The following is an 18,088-nucleotide window of genomic DNA, read 5'->3' on the forward strand; positions in this document are numbered from 1 at the left end:
AATAGGACTATATCGAGCCAAAATCAGCAATTCAAATGACCCCTTCATTTGAACGTGAAGGATTTCCTCTGATGACGTCACCATGGCGCCTTTATTTCCGTAGTGAACCAACCTGAGTAGTAAAGGAATATTGGCACTAATTAACTATCAAAAAATTACCTGCATAAACGTCTTACAAATAGAGCAGAGTTCACTTATGTAAAAAAAAGTGTAGTGACAGTCTTTGAAAGCGTAAAACGACACCCATCGGCTTTATATCAATTGACATATATCCGTTGCTTAATAGTTAAACCATGTTAAACCTTTCTTAGAAAGCACATGTTACCATCAATGCAACAAAAGCCTATTGATAAAATAAAACTAGCAGGAACCATAGTACGGAAACGCCTACAGCAATTACAAGGGAGCAATTGCAATTGCGACCTAACAATTGCGACTGAACATTATCAAGGAGTGGCGGACCCCAACTGTCAGAGAAATGACAAAAACTGTCGGGGAAAGACCCTAACTGTCGAGGGATGGATCCTCAACTGTCGGGGGAGGGACCCTGCAATGTCGGGCGTCGTCAGAAGTTATTTCCTTGACGTCCAGTCGGTGAAGCATGTTCCTGAACTACAATCAACCCAGTTTGCATAGCCTGTATGTCCTAAAATGTAAGGCTAAAGCTAAGCGTATTGTTGAACGTATACCGTGAAGTACTGTGCCGCACTACTTAACTGTTACACGGAACAGCGTATACGCTCTCGCATAAGTCTGGCGCTGAAGGGCAGAGATGTAAAGCTGATTTCCATCACCAAATGTGAATGTATTTCGCTAAGTAAATATTTATCAAATAAAAGGTGAAGTATTTTTCATTAAAATAAGGTATGTATATTTGAATAGCAACACGCTACTAATTCGCTGCGTGTTTGTTGGTTCCATTATTACAATTCCTATTCCTCTTAGCCACCTATGTTGAGAAACGTAAGGCAGACGTACAAAAGCTTCCAACTCTATACCTACGGCTTTGAAGCATAAATACTGAGAAAGCCTAACAATGACTTCAGTCTGTAGGCATGCACCGTGAAAATGTTCTTTGCTTTGCTCTAAATGAGCTGCTCTCAAGCTGAAAGGCGCTTTTACTATGACTGTACCTATGTACAATTGTAAGAGCTGGATAGCATGTCTGATGCTCTGCACTCAGTTAACATTTGTCTCCAATATTTTTCTTTAGTTAAAACTAACACTCATATTGCACGTAGGACACGTTCATTTTAAAAGCTCCGTTTTCAATTACTTTAACAAGTTTATCCCGACATCCTGGTTCGTTTATCTTCTCTAACAAGTCGTTCAAGACTTAGATTGTCAGAGCACTTTAAACGCAAATTTACGTAGGTGGTTAAGGACGAAGTTTGACACACTAGTGAAGACATAACATTAGCTTAGCCCTCATTTCTGATCTGGTTTAAAGTTAATTCAAGCATTAGTAACGACCATCTTCGGCTCCACATTCCCTCACCAGCCTTGGCATCGCTCACCAGAGGCGGATCCAGCTCATAGTTTTTTTTTGGGGGGGGGGCAAACCATAACAATTTATCGATTCTTCCCATGCCTCGTCCATAGGCGTAATGTTAAAATTATGCAGTTTGGGAGGGGCAAATGCCCATTTTGCCCCCCCCCCCCCGCTGGATCCGACACTGTCGCTCACTCCCATCTTGACCCACACAATCCTACAAAAATTCATCTTTCGCTGCCTCTTTGTCTGATACTAATCCATTCTCAGATTGACTAAATTCCCGATATTGTACGCATGACCTTGACCTCGATCTGTGACCTTTTTCCCAGACGCGCCCGTCTGCCTGCCGGGTCAGAAGATCCGCTACGGCGCGGCCAGAGGCGAGACGGCCCAGGTCATGTGCAAGGTGGACGCAAACCCACCCGATGTGGCCTACAAGTGGCAGTTCAACAACTCACTCAAGGTGTTCGACCTGTCCTACTCGCAGGTCAGTTGCACAGCTGTGTGACCCGTCACACTTCGCACGGCGAACGGCGCTCCTAAGCTGGCCAGCGCTGACGGTAGTTGATACTCATGATGTGATGACGATGACTTGACGAACGTTTTGGCCGGGTCAGTTGTGGCATAGATGATAGGACAAAACACTGTCTTTCGTGTTCGCAACTCAAATGTTTTACGTACTGTTCTTGTACACGTATAGTCGACTACAAAATGATGTTCCACTCCTCAGAAGCTATCAGTTGACCGGAGCGCTAAGTTGTGCCGTTTATCACGCAATTAAGCGTGTCGATTGTGAGCATTGGGACAAAGCTAGAATTTGTTAACTCAGCCCGTGTGATGCGGCACAGCCTACCACTCCAGGCAAATAATTGCCTGTGTAAAGTGGACTATGCATGTATTACATGTATTCTTGTACTTAATTTTTATTTGTTATCCAAAACTTCAAAGCCAACCGTGCACAGAACACTCAGTTGCTTATAGAAACGAACAAAAAACGTCCTGATGAGGCTGAGATAACGTACATAATGAGGAGATCAGTGACGAATGTCTTGGAGCAGCTGGTAACTGGTGATTATCTCCGATATTGGACGTAACATCGACATCAGCATTGAATAATGTTTGAGCTCCACAATTCCTGTGTTATCTTAAAGGTAGTGTGCCAGCTTTCCTGGACCATATGGAGTTAATGACCCGGATAAGGAGAACCGGATTTTTAGAACTTATCCATACCTTCAAAACTTATGGAAACGTCTTAAATTCTTCAAATTTTGAGTACCCCAGTGCGAAATTCGCCCCGACGGGTTGTCGGTCGTACCCCAACCACATTTCACACCACTATGAACAATAAATGCACACAATAAAATCGCTATTACCGATAGGCTCATCCAATCAAGTTTCGATAAACCCGTTCATCATCATCTCCTGCGGTTTCGAACACGCCTGTTAGGTGGCTTCTGATGCTCGTCGAGGTCGGAATTTCCAAATACGCGTGGTGCGTCGGGCCGCGCGCTCTGACTTCGGCCAAGAAAAATGCGTCAGCTGATCATTGTCATTTCTGCCACTTGCGTGTGGTGTAATGGGGTCATAACTTAAGAGACGGCTGTTTCATATCAATTATTTTACATAAAATCATATTTCAAACCACAAATTAATGTTCGACAGCCAAATTTAAGAAACAATACCAATACAGGCTTACAGTTTAAGGCTCGACATTGTGTTGTCTACGATTAGACAGCTGATAACTCATTCCCGTACGTCGTATGGTCGTAACACTATAATGACCTTTGCTTATTGTCACAAGTGCGCCGCATTCGCGATTGTTGCCCGACGCCTGTTTGCAGGTGAGCCCACTACAGTTGTTATGCATATCTAAAAACCGATAAACTTTTAGGCGAAAAAGGCACTATTCCAGGCCCATTTGTGATTTTTTTTTGCGATATTAGGTAAAAACAGAAGCTTCTTATCCTAGGAAAAATAAAACGGGAAATCTTTCAAAGGTGGCACACTACCTTTAACTTTGGACTGGGCGGGGATCATTGCTGTCAAACGACAGATAAGTGAGACTTGCTTATTCTTATAGGAGCATCGAAAAAAGCAGCAATGTAGGTATAGTGTTTTTGGCTGAACTCAACTTGCCCTAACAATCATTACGCAGACTTAACGTAGTGTTTTCTCCATGCAACGACTCTAACCCTGATTCCGGGTCAATCTACTAGTACCCTGACAGCTTGTCAATCTCCCCCGCCGCCGCTGCGCTCCTCAGGTACGCTCCCGTGGTATGGAGAGCCGGGCCAGCTACACCCCACGGACCGAGAACGATTACGGCACCCTGCTGTGTCGCGCCGACAACTCCATCGGCCGGATGGTGGAGCCGTGCGTGTTCGAGCTGGTTGCAGCAGGTGAGTTTGAGTGGAGTGGGGTGGAGTTTATTGAACGGAGTTTGTCAGTGAGTTCACTGCTGCAAATGAGGTGTGTGCTAGTTAGGTAACATTTCACGAAACGAGGCTTGCTATTTCATCGGATGGGCGGCTTCGAGGAAGTTTTACTCCAAGTTACTGACTGACTGGATGTGACTCGAGGATTCATCGATTTCTCTGAATGCTCACGTTTAATTTCATGTGGAGTTTGACTGATGCTGCTTGAAATGTTGAGGTGATTTAGTTCTGGCGTCTGCCAAATGACACACCAGCGATTCAAATCACGTCTTCCATAAATTGCATCTGCCAGTACACTCCACAGAGGCGTGATTGGTCCATTTCATCGCGCTCATGTCTGGCCTCCTCAATACGCTGATGGGATATGTGCAATATTCATGACGTTTCCATCTCCATACCGAGCTGAGCGACCGCCCCCTGTGGCCGGGTCGGCAGGTCGGCCGGATCCGCTGCGAAACTGTAGCGTCATCAACCAGACGTCCCACTCGCTGGAGGTCGAGTGTCGCGCGGGGTTCGACGGCGGCCTGCCGCAGTACTTCGTGGCCGAGCTGTTTGACCAGACGGGTCAGGAGCTGCTGCGGAACTTCACCCGTCCCTTTCCGGACTTTGCCGTGGCCGAGCTGCCAGCCGGTCTCGAGCTGCGTCTCGAGCTGTACGCGGCCAACAGTCGCGGCCGCAGCCGGGCCGTCACACTGCACGGCTTCACCCTCAAGATGCCAGAGAAAGGAGCGTCAATGGGCGATTCAGGTAAGTGGTGACTAAAGGCGATTGGTTTCTAATGGATGCGGCATTTGGTTTTGGCTATCTGGACTCCGGATAATAGTTAGGCAGTTTTTATCTGATATCAATAACGGCTCAAAATCAAAGCTGATATTACAATATGTATATCATTTTTTAACACCGCTGTTATTGCCATTTTTTTTTTAAATAAAAATGGTTAGATATCAATCAATTTTAGTGAACATGTGATACATGACAGCAGTACTGTACATTCCGAAGAGTTGCGATTACTGCTACAGCCTACACATACCGAACCTGGGGCAATGCCAATAAGCGCACCAGCGCTGCGCTAACTTCTGTACCGTTATGTCTTGGTAAATGCTGAAAGTGTGCTAAACAATCCAAATAAATGAAGCTTCTTAATTTATGAACGGGTTATGCCGGACATTAGCCGCATAATGCCCATAAAAGCACTAAGTTTCGACAATATGACTTCCGATTCTTTCTTTGTAATGCCTTTATAGACTCGGAAACAGAATTTATCGCCTTACCTTGTCTTCCATGCGAATTTAAAGCACCCGAACGACCCACACTGACATGCCACGTAGCAGGCGAAAATATGGACAAGACATGTCAGCCATCTAGCTGACCTCCATGAGGCCGCTGTCCAGTAGCGGCGGAACACCTTCAATTAAGTTGTTGGGGGGGGGGGGGCACTGCCGACTTTTGGTCCCATTCTTTCCATGCAACACCCATAGGGCTAATGTTAAAATGCCAAAATCAATGGGGGCATGGTGCCCCGGTGCCCTCCCCATTCCGCCGCCTATGCCGCTGTCATCACATTTATCCTTGCGTCGTTTTCAGGCGCCACTGCCCAGCCACCGTTCGTGGTGACACCCATCCTGGGGGTGTTGATCGGACTGGTGGCGACGCTCATCATTCTGGCCATCGGAGCAGTCGCCTGCATCAGAAACAGAAGGTGGGTTTGACTCTAGCTGAGGGACTGGTTGGGTGAGGATGGGTAGGCGCACGGTAAGAATCACTACAGAGTACAGATGCGGTCGCGTCGGCTTGTAATCGCTTTAAAGTGCGTTTGAGAGGACGGTTGAGTGCTGCTGATGAAATAGAAGACCAGCCAACCTGTGAGCAGCGCTATTTATTTGAATAGTATCCGTTATTTGTGAGAAGTATTATTTATATTTTCATATAATCGGATATCGCTAAGGTACATCCACGACAATGGCACCCTAAGCATTTTTATGCAATTATTGTTTATTTTTCAATGCTTGCTTTGCTCATCTGAACATCAAAATGGCAAATTCTCCCGGATTACGATATCAAAAGAGTAAAGACTGTAGTCAATATGTTTGCGATCTCATCCTTTCATCATCTCTATCGAAGCGTATAGTCGGTCAAATATGTATCTTTCCCGGCCAGCCCTCCCAACGCTGGGCAGGTCGGTAACTTGGCTGAATCCGCCGGCCGCTGCGAGTACTACGGAGGGGAGGGGACAGGTTGTGCGGTTGCCGCGTCGGCCAATGAGCGCGGACCTGGCGAGCGGGCTGGGGCCACGGCGTGTTGACCTAATATGGTCAAAGGTTCATGCCCTGCGGGTATGGTCTGCGGCCAGCTGGCCCACTGATTGAGCCACAGCACCGGGTCGCGGAAAGGTTTCGATAGGTATCTGAATTGGAGAGTGGAGACCGTTAGCTTGAACTTGAGTGTAGTCGCTCTAGGTTTGAGATGCCGTATCGCCAATTATTTACCTGAAACACAGATACTATAAATATACAGACTAAATGTTACACGTTACCGAATTGAAACGCTACGAAATATCTCGCTGGTAGTTGCATATTTACCGGAAAATACCACCATAACGCGACTTCATGTATATTTTCTTTCAATAGGTAAAGTTATTTTAGGTTGTTTAGCGAGTGGCCGGCTGGTCGTCATGACTAGGCTGGCCTTGCAGATTTCTCGCGATGCCATAGAGCTATTAATACATTTACCTATTTTTGATATAATGATATTAAAATTTTATAAAATATATCATTATGAAACGACAAAAAATCAAGGAAAACGTTTAACCTGCGCCGGGCCGGTGCTCTATCTGTAACACAACAGGCGGTTTTAGGAGGGGGCGGTTTTACGCCCCCCCCCCCCGTCTAACTCGACTCCTGAGCGTCGTAGAGACAAGCGGTAGGCGGCGTTCGAAAGAGCGATAAAAAACGTTTTTACTACTGATGCTTTTTCTTAAATAGCTTTTGATCCAGACAAGATAAAGGATCGATTCGAACGTCATCGTTCTTAGCTTGTCAAAGCGCATCGAAAGCTATATCATGTGACTTCGAAAGGTCAAGTTGAAAATTTGACCTAAGGTCAAGGTCATGACCTGACTGAAATAGGTCATGTTGCATATCATTCGATCCGCATTGATCAGACAAACATGATAAACGTCGAACGGAGTCTCTATTTCTATTCACTCAAAAGTTATTGCAGAAAACCCCCGCTGGTGACCTCAGGTGACCTCGGATGACCTAGCGACACCTTCCAAAGGTCACCGGTGACATCTTTCGGTAGAATGACCACCAGGGACCTGCAACACCATGATCCTGAATATATTGTGTGGATCGGGTGGCATTCAGATGAAGTTGAAATTTATCCCATTGACTTATAATGGGGAGGTTGTGAGATTGACCTGACCTCAGGTCATAGATAAAAAAATCCGAGACATACATTTTGTGGATATTGTCACCCTTACTAACTCCTGAAAGTTTCATATCGATCGGTCAACAGTTGTAGCTTTGGTGCAAGTTCAAACTTTTTGTGACGTTAGGTCACTCAAACCGACCTGTAGACCTGACCTTAAGTCATATAAGGTCAAAATTCGCACACAGTATGCGCAATAGATGGAAAAACAGGTATGCAAAATTTGGTGGCGCTGCACGCCGCCGTTTTTCGGCTATCTGCGAAAAACCTGGGGGGGGGGCGCAAATCGCCCCCCCCCCCCGGCCCGGCGCAGGTTAAGATTTTCAGTAGATATGGCTTAACGCTTTCCCGTTAATGCCAAAAAAAAATGAAAAAAGTTTTTGCTTTATCAAAAAATAACCGGTCATAATTCGATTAAATATTTCCCTTGCGCTAATCATCATATCACCAAGCATTCGATCGTATCAAGAGCAACCATCTTAATTTTTAGGTCAGCGACCCCTGTTGAAACACCAGATAATCCTTTGATAGCTCATAGCACTCAGTCTACAATTTACACGGCGCATGAAAGCACAGCCATCATTAGACCATCGCGCTGCCCTCACATTCGTTAGATTCCTAACGCATCCGCTTGCTCGCCTCTCCCGGCCAGACCCGCCGGAGCACCCGGCGGCGAGGCCGTCCAGTGCTGGTCTGCGGTCACTCTCCAGCCGGCCGCTGTGTAGCTCCGCCCCCCGCGCGTGACGTCACAGGGCCGCCAGAGCCGCCAGGGCAGCTGGGGTGTGGGCTCAGCCAACTATCGAATCCAGACCGTAGCGCCACTTGGCGGCCGGGAAAGATACATATTTGACCGACTATACCTACTGTCTTTGATCTTTTCCTTGTACGTTGGGCGGAGGTCTTCCTGGGCAAGACCCCGAGGTTTTGATATCCTTATTACAACCTTTAAAATCGAAATGGAGATCTTTCTATGCGGCTCAGACTCCTTCATGTATCAACTCACTGAAATAATTATGTGACCACATCAAAACCACCCCTGACCACCACCCTCGCCCGTTCTCCAGCGGTCGCTCGCGGAAGGCAGCCTCAGAGGCGGAGCGCAGCCCGGCGGGGTCGGCTCCGGTCAAGGCCGGGTCATGTCCCGGCTCAGAGGCGGATACCGAGCCGGACTCTGCGCAGCTGCGGCCGCTGGCCAACTCACTCACCAAGGCGTTCGACGCGGACGAGCTGAACCCTGACGTCGTGCCCAGCGTACACGGTGAGAGGACGGGGATGTGGTAAGAAATTAATATCAGTTCAGGGTCCAGTGGTTTTATGTATTTGGTAAGACACTGGCATACATCATAAGACATATAGTTGTGACTTGTGAGGACTTAGTGTTTTTAGCAAGATTGGATTAGCAAACATGAGTGAGGAAGAATTGCTATTTAAACAATGAGTGAACAGAGAAGATGCGTTGAGATTCCATAATATTCTGTTAGAGGCCTTTATGTCCCGTGAGAGCCCATTATATCCGGCTCAGAGCTCAGAGTACACAGATATGGGGTAGATAACTCGTGCTGGATGACGGATGCGATGGCCCGTACATGTCACCTTAATGAGGTCCCTGAGGAGGTCCAGCCCGCCTACCCGGTGGCCCCACACACAGTAGAGTCAGACCCGCTGCAGTGAGACGGGTGTGGGGGACGGTAAATGACCTCACAGGCCGCATTGCTCTTTGCTTATAACGTCTATTTTTCTCCGCAGATCCCGGCTATGAGGTTACTGAAGGGACGATAATGTTGAATCATATTACCGACGACATAAAAAAGAACAACGCGCCGCCGCCCGTGCGACCGAAGCCGAAACCCATCAGGGCAAACATATATCAGGTGAGTGCTTCTGACTGACTTCGCTCAAGTCAAGCGTCGTCTTTCCTTAGTATGCAACTGGTTCTTTTTAGTAAGTTAGCAATGTTTTTCTGCCGTTGTCATTCCGCCGTTATTCTGCATTTGTTAAAAGTTTGCTATATTGAAATATGTTAATGACTGACTAGTCAACATCCTTGAGGGGACATTGAGTCGAGTAGACCGTTCTTTACACTTTTCCTCCAATCTTTTCGGTATCTCAAAACGCGACTAGCTTATCCTTATCACATTAATCATAAAAATGAGGGGAGGGCGCACTGATCACGGCTACCGAAATGATGACAGCCTTTCTTCCCCCATCCCTCAGCGTCCATTGGGGAGATTGGTAAATCCCTAACATTTTTCACTGTCGCTGATCGCGCTTCTCTGTCAGTGATTGCGCCGGATAGTTAATGGCTTCCAGTCTTCATAAGTGTCTCTGTGGCTGGAAAACCAATGAAAAATCATCTGCAGGCCTTTCTGTATGCGTATTGCTCAGAGGTGTTAAATATGGCTGTAACCCATTAGGTACTAATTGAAGACAAACTCGAGGCGCAGCTCCATTTTACATTGATAGCCAATGGAGCTCGCAACATGCAAGCAAAGACACTCATGAAGCATTCAACTTTGGGTCGTTGCATGCTCTTCCGGTTACTCTAAAGCACAAGACGGCTACTGAAGTACACAGGTCTGGAGGTGTTTGCATCAGTAATGGCGCTCCACAGAGCCCCTGAGAGCGGTACCAGGGCCAAATGCCCGAGTCGATAGCCCCAGGAGCTGCATTCAATTGTTCCTTAACCACAAACGAGCTGAGCAGAAAGGACGGTGATGCCAGCGTCTCTCTCTCTCTCTCTCTCTCTCTCTCTCTCTCTCTCTCTCTCTCTCTCTCTCTCTCTCTCTCTCTCTCTCTCTCTCTCTCTCTCTCTCTCTCTCTCTCTCTCTCTCTCTCTCTCTCTCTCTCGCTCTCTCTCTCTCTCTCTCTCTCTCTCTCTCTCTCTCTCTCTCCTTCTCTCTTTCTCTCTTTCCCCCTTGTTTCCTCCCTCCCCTTTGCAACACCGAAGAATGTTAGTGCATCGTACGAAATATGTAGCTCATAAACTAGTGCGATGCGTCCAGTGCTTGTCTTCTGTAGCAGTGTCGGATCCGCTCTCAGTAAGCAACAATAATTGTCGCTCATTGTTCTTTGAATTGATCCCGAGTATGATCCCGATTCCACACCGTAATCAGTACATCCCACTGCACTTTGCAACGCATGTCCTTCCTCAACCGATTTCCTTTGAATAGGACCTCTTGCATATGACCTCTGACATCTAACATCTGACCTCTGACTTCTGTCCTCTGACCTCTGATTCTCTAAGGTCTCTAACATCTGATCTCCTCTGACCTCTGATTCTCTATCGGCAGGATGACGTGACGTACGCGGAGCTGACCCTGCCCCGGTCAGGTCAGCAGGGCAAACAGTGTCGCCCGAGGGCCTCTCCGGCCTCAGGGGTCATCTACGCCTCCATAGACCACGGCAAATCCGTCAGTCTGGGGCCGCATACGGCGTCATCGCGCAGCGTTCTGCTCAACAACCAGAACGAAACGGTCGTTTGATGACACTCCTCCGTGGAAATGCGCGAGCTAGTGGTGTGTCTGCGGCGTTACAGCTGTGTTGTGACGTGTTTTTGATGACGGCTGGGTGATTGTGTCGGCGCAGCGCGATGACGTCGATGACGTCGGGGTGTGATGACGTGTTTGATGGCGTCAATGACGCTGTGATGGAGAGGCTGTACGGCGGTGAGTTGGAATCTATGGGGAAGGCCCACTCTGCCGAAGGCGGCGCGTTTGATGTGATTGGCTTCCGCGAAAGACATCCGTCGAGTTGTGAGCGCCAGAGCGTTTGCATTGGTGCTGAGGTGATTGGCTGATTGATGTGCTGTTATTCTGGGATGTGAGTGGAATTGGTTTTCTGATCAGCGCCAGTAACAGAGTATCCATTTTCGCCGCCGCGGCTGGAACAGATGCCATGGACGTAACACGGTGTCGACGGAACGGGAACGCTCTATCAATGACAGTGTTAGCTGCGGACATCACTCACTTCTGGTTTCCGGGTGAACCCGGCGCCTCGATATGGGTTCCGGGAACCGAGCCGCCGTATCAGCGGAGTCCGGTTCCGCTGGTAATAGGTTATCCCGGCCGGCACCGGTGAACCGTTTTGTAGCAGGTACCTCGCGCAAGTGCTAAATTCTGCTCGAGGTTAGAAACGTTCACTCCATATTTGTGGGCTGAAAAGTCAGATCTGACTATAACTTCTACAATTTGACAAATATGACTGACTCTGGAAATGAGTCGTGGGCTGAAATCTCCTGAAAACGACGTAATTTGCTACCTGCAGCTCACCTTTTCGAGTCTGAAATGCTAACTGCTCCAATCATGTTTAAGATTAGGTATAGTGTATGATTGCTCGCCTTTTGGTGCTTACCCATGAGAAGCCGTGGCAATGAAATAATCGGCATACATTTTTCTGTTTCAGTGACTTGCGTTAAAAGGAGAGTACTAAGTGATTTTCTCGGAGCCAAAAGTAATCTTGCGAAACTAAACACCAGCCCACTGAACCAGCACAATGTGTGCTTGAAATGATATTGTGCCTGGCTTTGTGGAACATTTCTAAAACATTGACTTGAAAACCGATCGTAAGTTACACATCGTATAAAATGCAGTACAGAAGTGCATGGTCTCCTGGAATCTTTATCTGGCACAAGTGCAAACTCAAGTTCTCGTCCGTTTAAGCCGCATTAGGTAGGTACTCTTCCCGAGGTTCATGATTGATTCATGTTATTCATTTTTGGCAGGCGCTGACAAGTATGGTAAAAATCTCTCAGTCGCCACACAATAAAGCATTGGTTTATTTATCGTGAGGAATAAAATCCCCGTAATGCAATTAGTTTTAACAGGGTGCTGAAATGTTTCCAGTCGTTGCCGCAATCGTACAGTCGAACATGTGTTCTGAATTATATAGAAAACTTCTCGTTTTTATCGGCATTAAAAAAAATATTTAGTCCAAAGCCTTTGAATGGAAGGATTCACAAGGACAGAGCCCCGCTATGTGAAGTGTGCTCTGATGCAGACCAAGGTGTGCACTGGTGATCTGAAGTCCATTTCTGAGGTTGTATCGACGCACAATTGTTGAACTGAAATACATTATGCGCTGGACAATCAAACCTCGGCACAAGATAGCCAGCCTTTTATGACATCTTTTGTGGTTTACAAATAAGGCATAGTGGTATTTGCCAACCGTATATATATTTTTTTCTTTTATATCATTACTAAGCGGTTTACGTTATTTTTAAGGGCCGGCCGCGCAAAACATTTTCATTGAACAAGACGAAGACTAGAGCGGGGCGAAATAGATGCTAGAGTAATCTCTAAACATAATGTCCACGACAATCAATTCCACTTCTCAGCTTCTTCTCATAGAAGTGCACAAAAATGATAACCCTGAAAAAAATTAAAACACTCACAACTCGTTGCGCTGTGTGATGTTTGTTCGAACACTTTGCCAGCTGGTGTTGAATGAATGCCTCGCTGTGTTGTGCGCGTGTCTGACGGCCTATGCCGCCGTCGGCCGGATCGTCCATGTAACTTGTATCAAGTGTTACCAGAACGTGTAGACCGTCTCCTTCTACTCAGCTATATCTGTGTCGATGTGAGCTGAACACTGCGGTTTCTCTCGCCGTGTGGGCTGAACACCACGGCTCATTCAGCTTTACCATGTTGTCTGCTCCGCGTTCCGGCGTAGACAGCCACCTCAGCGGGCAGTCCCGACTGCCGCAGATGTCTGTTTGGTGTTATTTTGTCAGCTATACGCTCGTCAGGAAGCCTATACCAGTATTCGCGGCCGAGGCGGCGTTGAAACGGGCACGTATTGTCCAGCGTAGTGGTGCCCCGTGTTGAAACTGTGGCCAGAAGTCGGTGGTTAGTCGTGTTGAAAGCTCCGCCGCCGATAACTGTATATCGTTGTTCGGAGAGAAATTTGCATTCCATTAGTGTCTTCCTGACAGTGAAATCATGCATGTACATACACTTTGTGCTGTTTTATACTGTAATACACTTGTCATCTGAATTCTGATTTGGTGTAAATTATCGTTGTGGCGCGTATAATTCAGCTAGAGATTCAGCTCGGCATAATCGTTCCAGACAACGAATAACCGTTGTGAAATGTTTTGATAGGCATTAGCAGCACCACAGATGGACTGTTACTCATCTATCAGACGCGCCGAAACCAACCACAACGATGACTGATAGGGATTTATTGTCGGCAATTGCGGTCGTTCCGTCACAGTCTCGTTATGGAATGTTGTACCGCGCAGCAAAACACAAGGACAAGAACACATTCCCATGCATACAGCGTCGTCCAGTCCTCCGAAAACAAAAGGTCCATCAGCTCAAACTGCTTCTGCGCATGGCCTTCACGTGGTCGTGCCTGCCAATTTGTCATGTTAAGGGCTGCGTAATTGGATTGGAAACTCATCTAACTCGTATCCTAGTGCATGCATGCACTTCTTTCAAATTTATGGACTCTAAATCCGCATAACTCTGGGGTTTACTTAACGCCACTGTCATGGAGATTCGTCCGCCCTGCCAGATGCCATGAAGCGTCGTGTAAGCCGTCAGCAGACTGCAGCCAAACTGCGCCCTCATTGTTCCCTCACTTTCTCAGCCCGAACGTTATGGCCGAGGCGGTTACTCAATCACGATCAACTCACTCGTACCAACATTCATAAGCATACATTGCGGTATGTTCATCTGAAGAACGGTGAGCACTCAACCCCCATAAACTAACGGGACTCGCACAGTGCGTTTCAGCGTCGTTAGCCAGTTATAAGCACCCTCATCTGTGATCGTTGCGCTCCACTCGTGACGGTTTCGATACGATACGGTCAATCCACTAAAGCAAACCAGACCGGAGATCAAATCAGTCTATTGTTTGAGCTCTCGCGCCGCTCATAATTGGAGGTCAAGCATAACCTGCTGCATCCGGACAGTAAATTCTGAAAGTCATGGCTAACCAGAGACAGATGATTGAGATGAGTTATGGTGATACATTTCATTAAACCACAGCGCGGTCATTTTGCTCTTCCAGCAAAAATTGAGGACAATCTGACATGTCTGATGTTATCGGTATTGTGGTGAGTTAGGTAAGACGGCTCCAAAATGGAATTGAATATAGGAGGTTGGGTTGCTATCATGCAGTTTTTCTCGTCCCGCTCGTTCGAAAGGAAAAAAAGTAACAAGTTAACTTGCTAAGATTTCTTAAGAACTAAAAGAAAATAAAATGAAGCAGTTTTGTCATGTGGTCAAAACGCGGAAAAGTGACAAAAGTACATGACTTACGTTATAATGTTTACATTCACGGATACTTACATCAATAGGCTTTCAGCTTCACCACAATAATTCCACACATTCAGTTTGATCGCGTCATGGTTAGACATTCGTGGTTATCTGTGTGCGTATCCGAATGTGTTTGTGCTATATTTTCTCCTGTTTGGATGTTTGGCAGAAATGCTAAACAGCGCATCCCGACGCAGGACACGTAACCTCGACTGGACCGTAACTTTTGCTAACCAACTTCGCTGACAGGAAACGGCGGCCAACTTTTGCCTATCTAGCAAATTGATTTTAATTGTGGTGGCGTGGCAGCTGCAGTTTGGCGACCGCCCCGAGCAGCGGCAGCTAATTAACGGCTGCTTTGCCTGCTGTCCGGGACGCTGCGGCGAGACACCCGGATCGATGGTGTTTGCGTGACTGCCGCCGCGTTTGATTTCGCACCGGGCAGCTCCAGTGGGGAGGCGCGTCTGTTCGGCAGCCACAGACGCCGCCCGGTGACAGTTCGGCTCGTTTCCATGGTGATCGGTGGTCGATGTTATGCACGTGAGAGGGCAATTGGCGTGCTGCTGGCGACGTCACTGACGATAGCGGTTAGTGATGTACGGCGATCAGACAAACTAACGGTGATTATGGAATGAAATAGCTTACAGGATCGCAGTTACCGCCTGTATGATGTCTAGCGACTGTTACCAAGACTAAAATAAAATGTTACCCTAAAGTGCAGATTTCCACCAAACTTACTCTAGTAATAAAACAAACAGAAGCAAAAGGTCAGATACGCTCCTATATCGATCCTATCCCTACTACCGTAAAAACACAAGTGACGCCAATAGAAGCAAAACATTCAGAATTAGATAAAAGAAACGCTAGAAATAGCTCGAGCAGCCGAAAGGACAAACAATTTAATCGCGGTACCTATTAGATGTTCGCTGTTTGCTGTCCACTGTGGACTGTGGACCTGTGGACTGGCTGCTTTTCGATGGATAAGTGGTTCATATTAGCCCTTTTCCCGAGAGAACATTGAATACCTATTCGATCTGTTTGATCCGTTTGATACCTACCCGGGAAACTCAAGTAATTGTTCACTCGGCGGGCGGGTTTCCGCCTTTCGAATGAAATGTTGATTGTCCTGCTTCTTTGTCTTCAAATTCAATCAAATAGGTACCCAATGTTCCGTGGTGGAAACTGGAAACGGCTTGTGTCGCTGTCCACTTCCAATGTTTCTTGTCACCAGTACCTGACAGAACCATTCAAGCGAAGTTTTCGGAACATCACACCATCACATTGAATCCGATGGCGCCCGAGTGGCGGGGGCACGCGCCTCTCATCTTGTGCCGCGGGCAATTGAACGCCCACGCCGGCGGCGCGCGGAGGCACATTTCGCAGAGGCGCGAGCACCTCATTACCGCACCGCGGGCCTCGGCGCACAATCAGCCGGAGAGCGTCAAGAATTAATGACATGTTCCATGCTCCATTTACAAATGAAGCGAGCAGCGGCCGGGTGACGGCGCTGGACCCACTAAATCAGGATATGTCACTTTAACGGATGAGCTCGCGACGAATTTGCAGCCTGATGTGACGTAAGGCGTGTCAAGTAGCTGCAGCGGCGGTGATTTGATGAAGGTTAATCGAATCAGGGTAGTAAACGATGTCCAGTGAGGGCCCCTTATTTTTCGACATAGGTAATTGTTGGCTTATTGTTGAGTTAAACCATTGCTGGACTCATGAGCCATGCATGCCCAAAGCTGGGCGTGCGTACTAGGCCAGCCGCTATACTCGCTACTGAGGTAATAAACAATTGATATCGGATGTCCACATGTAGCATGATTTTGTTGATAAAACTTTCAAAGCTGTAACGAAGACAATGCTGTGTTCACAATTCAAAATCATAAATATGCGCTAGTTGAATCTCACTGATTGAAGAAGTCAAAATGAGTATGTGATTGTGCACCTGATAGAAATAGTCAGACTAACAAGGCTTTTCTCAGTTTTTTTTTTAAGGTTACCTAGTGCACCGGAAATGAGCTAACGACTGCAGAATTAGCTTGACAACTTTGTGCTGTTGATGACAACAGGGGAATTTAATGGGGCCTTCAGCGTGAAATCAGTTCACCAAAGTCAAATTGCACCCACTCAAAGTATCACAAACTTCAAGAACTAACCAATTATATAAACTACTCACTACACTGAATTCATTTCCACCTCTTGTTTATATAATGGCCAATCATGAACATTCTTGCAAACATCTAAAAGTTTTCCAGTCTCCCGACATCCACCATCTCCCCAGAAGCCGTTTATCATCGATTCTGGGCTATGCTTGGCCATCAGGTACGCCTGAGGCCATTCAACTGCAGAAACTTTGTCCAAACCCGCCAGTAACTCCGCACAATAACCGGATATGCACCTATACACCGCCGGCTTCCAACAGCCTGGGACGCCGCCAGCAGCTGCTGAATTCTACAGCGTGTGCTTCACGTGGCAGTCGACGTGAGCGAACCTCTCATCTCCGGGTCCGTCTCGCAGAGGGGACAGGTAATGGTCGCTTTCACCTCGGTGCCCGCCCGGCGGCACTGTGTGTTCCCCAATCAGCCCATCTATTCTTCTGCTTGGAGCTGTGTGGAGAGTGCTGCACGCCTGTCACTCACGGTGAGCCCCGGGTGGGTCCACACTCACAGCGAGGCCGGTCGCATGGGAGCGGGGGAGGTCGTGGAGTACCGCGGGGTCACGAGAGAGGGGGGCATCGAGTGTCATGAACATAGATGAGTAGATTTACTGTTTATAAGCCCGTGGGACTGGCGAGGGAGGCCAATGGCATCGTAAGAATATGCTTCTATACGGGACGTAAAAGAAGGGCAGAATGCATTGGTTTGGGCTTGTGTGGGAGATGGCAAAAATAGGCCTCCGGGATGAAACTTCAGAGGAGAGGAGATCTTACGCAGATGCAGGAAACTGAAGTTCCCGGCAGAGAAGCAACCTGGTTACAGACGTTTGGCCGTGGCACCTGGCTTCTAATCCACCAACTGCACTTCAGAGGCCTTGATGGTCATGGTCTTCAATATGCACACGAGGCCAACTAGGACTTCTGTCGAGTTGAGGAGAGCAAGCGGCCTTTGCAGAGTTTCTCAGTGTGACCAGTGCGTGAAGTAATACGAGAACCTCGTATAGAGGTTACGATGTCTCGAGCCCTGACCACACAGCGCGCCACTCAATGAACGGCGGCTTCAAGCGCCCGGCGATGCATTGCCTTTACGGAATAATCGCGGAAATGGTGTAGCTTTCAAAATGTGTGACATTCTACTAGGTCGACGGAAGCCCCCTGCAGGCATTCCGGTGTAACGTCATAAATGCCTCAAAGTGGCCTTAAGGGCTGGTGCAGCGGTTGCAGTTGCAGAGCAATGGGTCCACGCTAGGACCGGCATGTTATGACATAATGTCTGCAAGGCAAACAACCCCATCGTCGTCGCTTGGAAGCG

General features: G+C 47.5%; 1 protein-coding gene across 1 annotated transcript in view; it reads left to right on the forward strand.

Annotated features, from left to right (window-relative positions):
• The window catches only part of LOC122370234 (nephrin-like), a 46,415-nt gene extending 33,064 nt beyond the window's left edge, over nt 1-13,351 (forward strand). Inside the window, exons 9-15 of the mRNA XM_043345659.1 lie at nt 1,825-1,982; nt 3,759-3,894; nt 4,366-4,677; nt 5,515-5,629; nt 8,424-8,617; nt 9,106-9,230; nt 10,650-13,351. Of these exons, the coding sequence (XP_043201594.1) occupies nt 1,825-1,982; nt 3,759-3,894; nt 4,366-4,677; nt 5,515-5,629; nt 8,424-8,617; nt 9,106-9,230; nt 10,650-10,841 (1,232 nt within the window). The 3' untranslated portion in view covers nt 10,842-13,351. The remainder of the gene's footprint in view (nt 1-1,824; nt 1,983-3,758; nt 3,895-4,365; nt 4,678-5,514; nt 5,630-8,423; nt 8,618-9,105; nt 9,231-10,649) is intronic.
• The last annotated feature ends 4,737 nt before the right edge of the window (nt 13,352-18,088 follow it).

The sequence above is a fragment of the Amphibalanus amphitrite genome, unplaced genomic scaffold (assembly GCF_019059575.1).
Source record: "Amphibalanus amphitrite isolate SeventyFive unplaced genomic scaffold, NRLGWU_Aamphi_draft 001112F_arrow, whole genome shotgun sequence".
Lineage (NCBI taxonomy): Eukaryota > Metazoa > Arthropoda > Thecostraca > Balanomorpha > Balanidae > Amphibalanus > Amphibalanus amphitrite.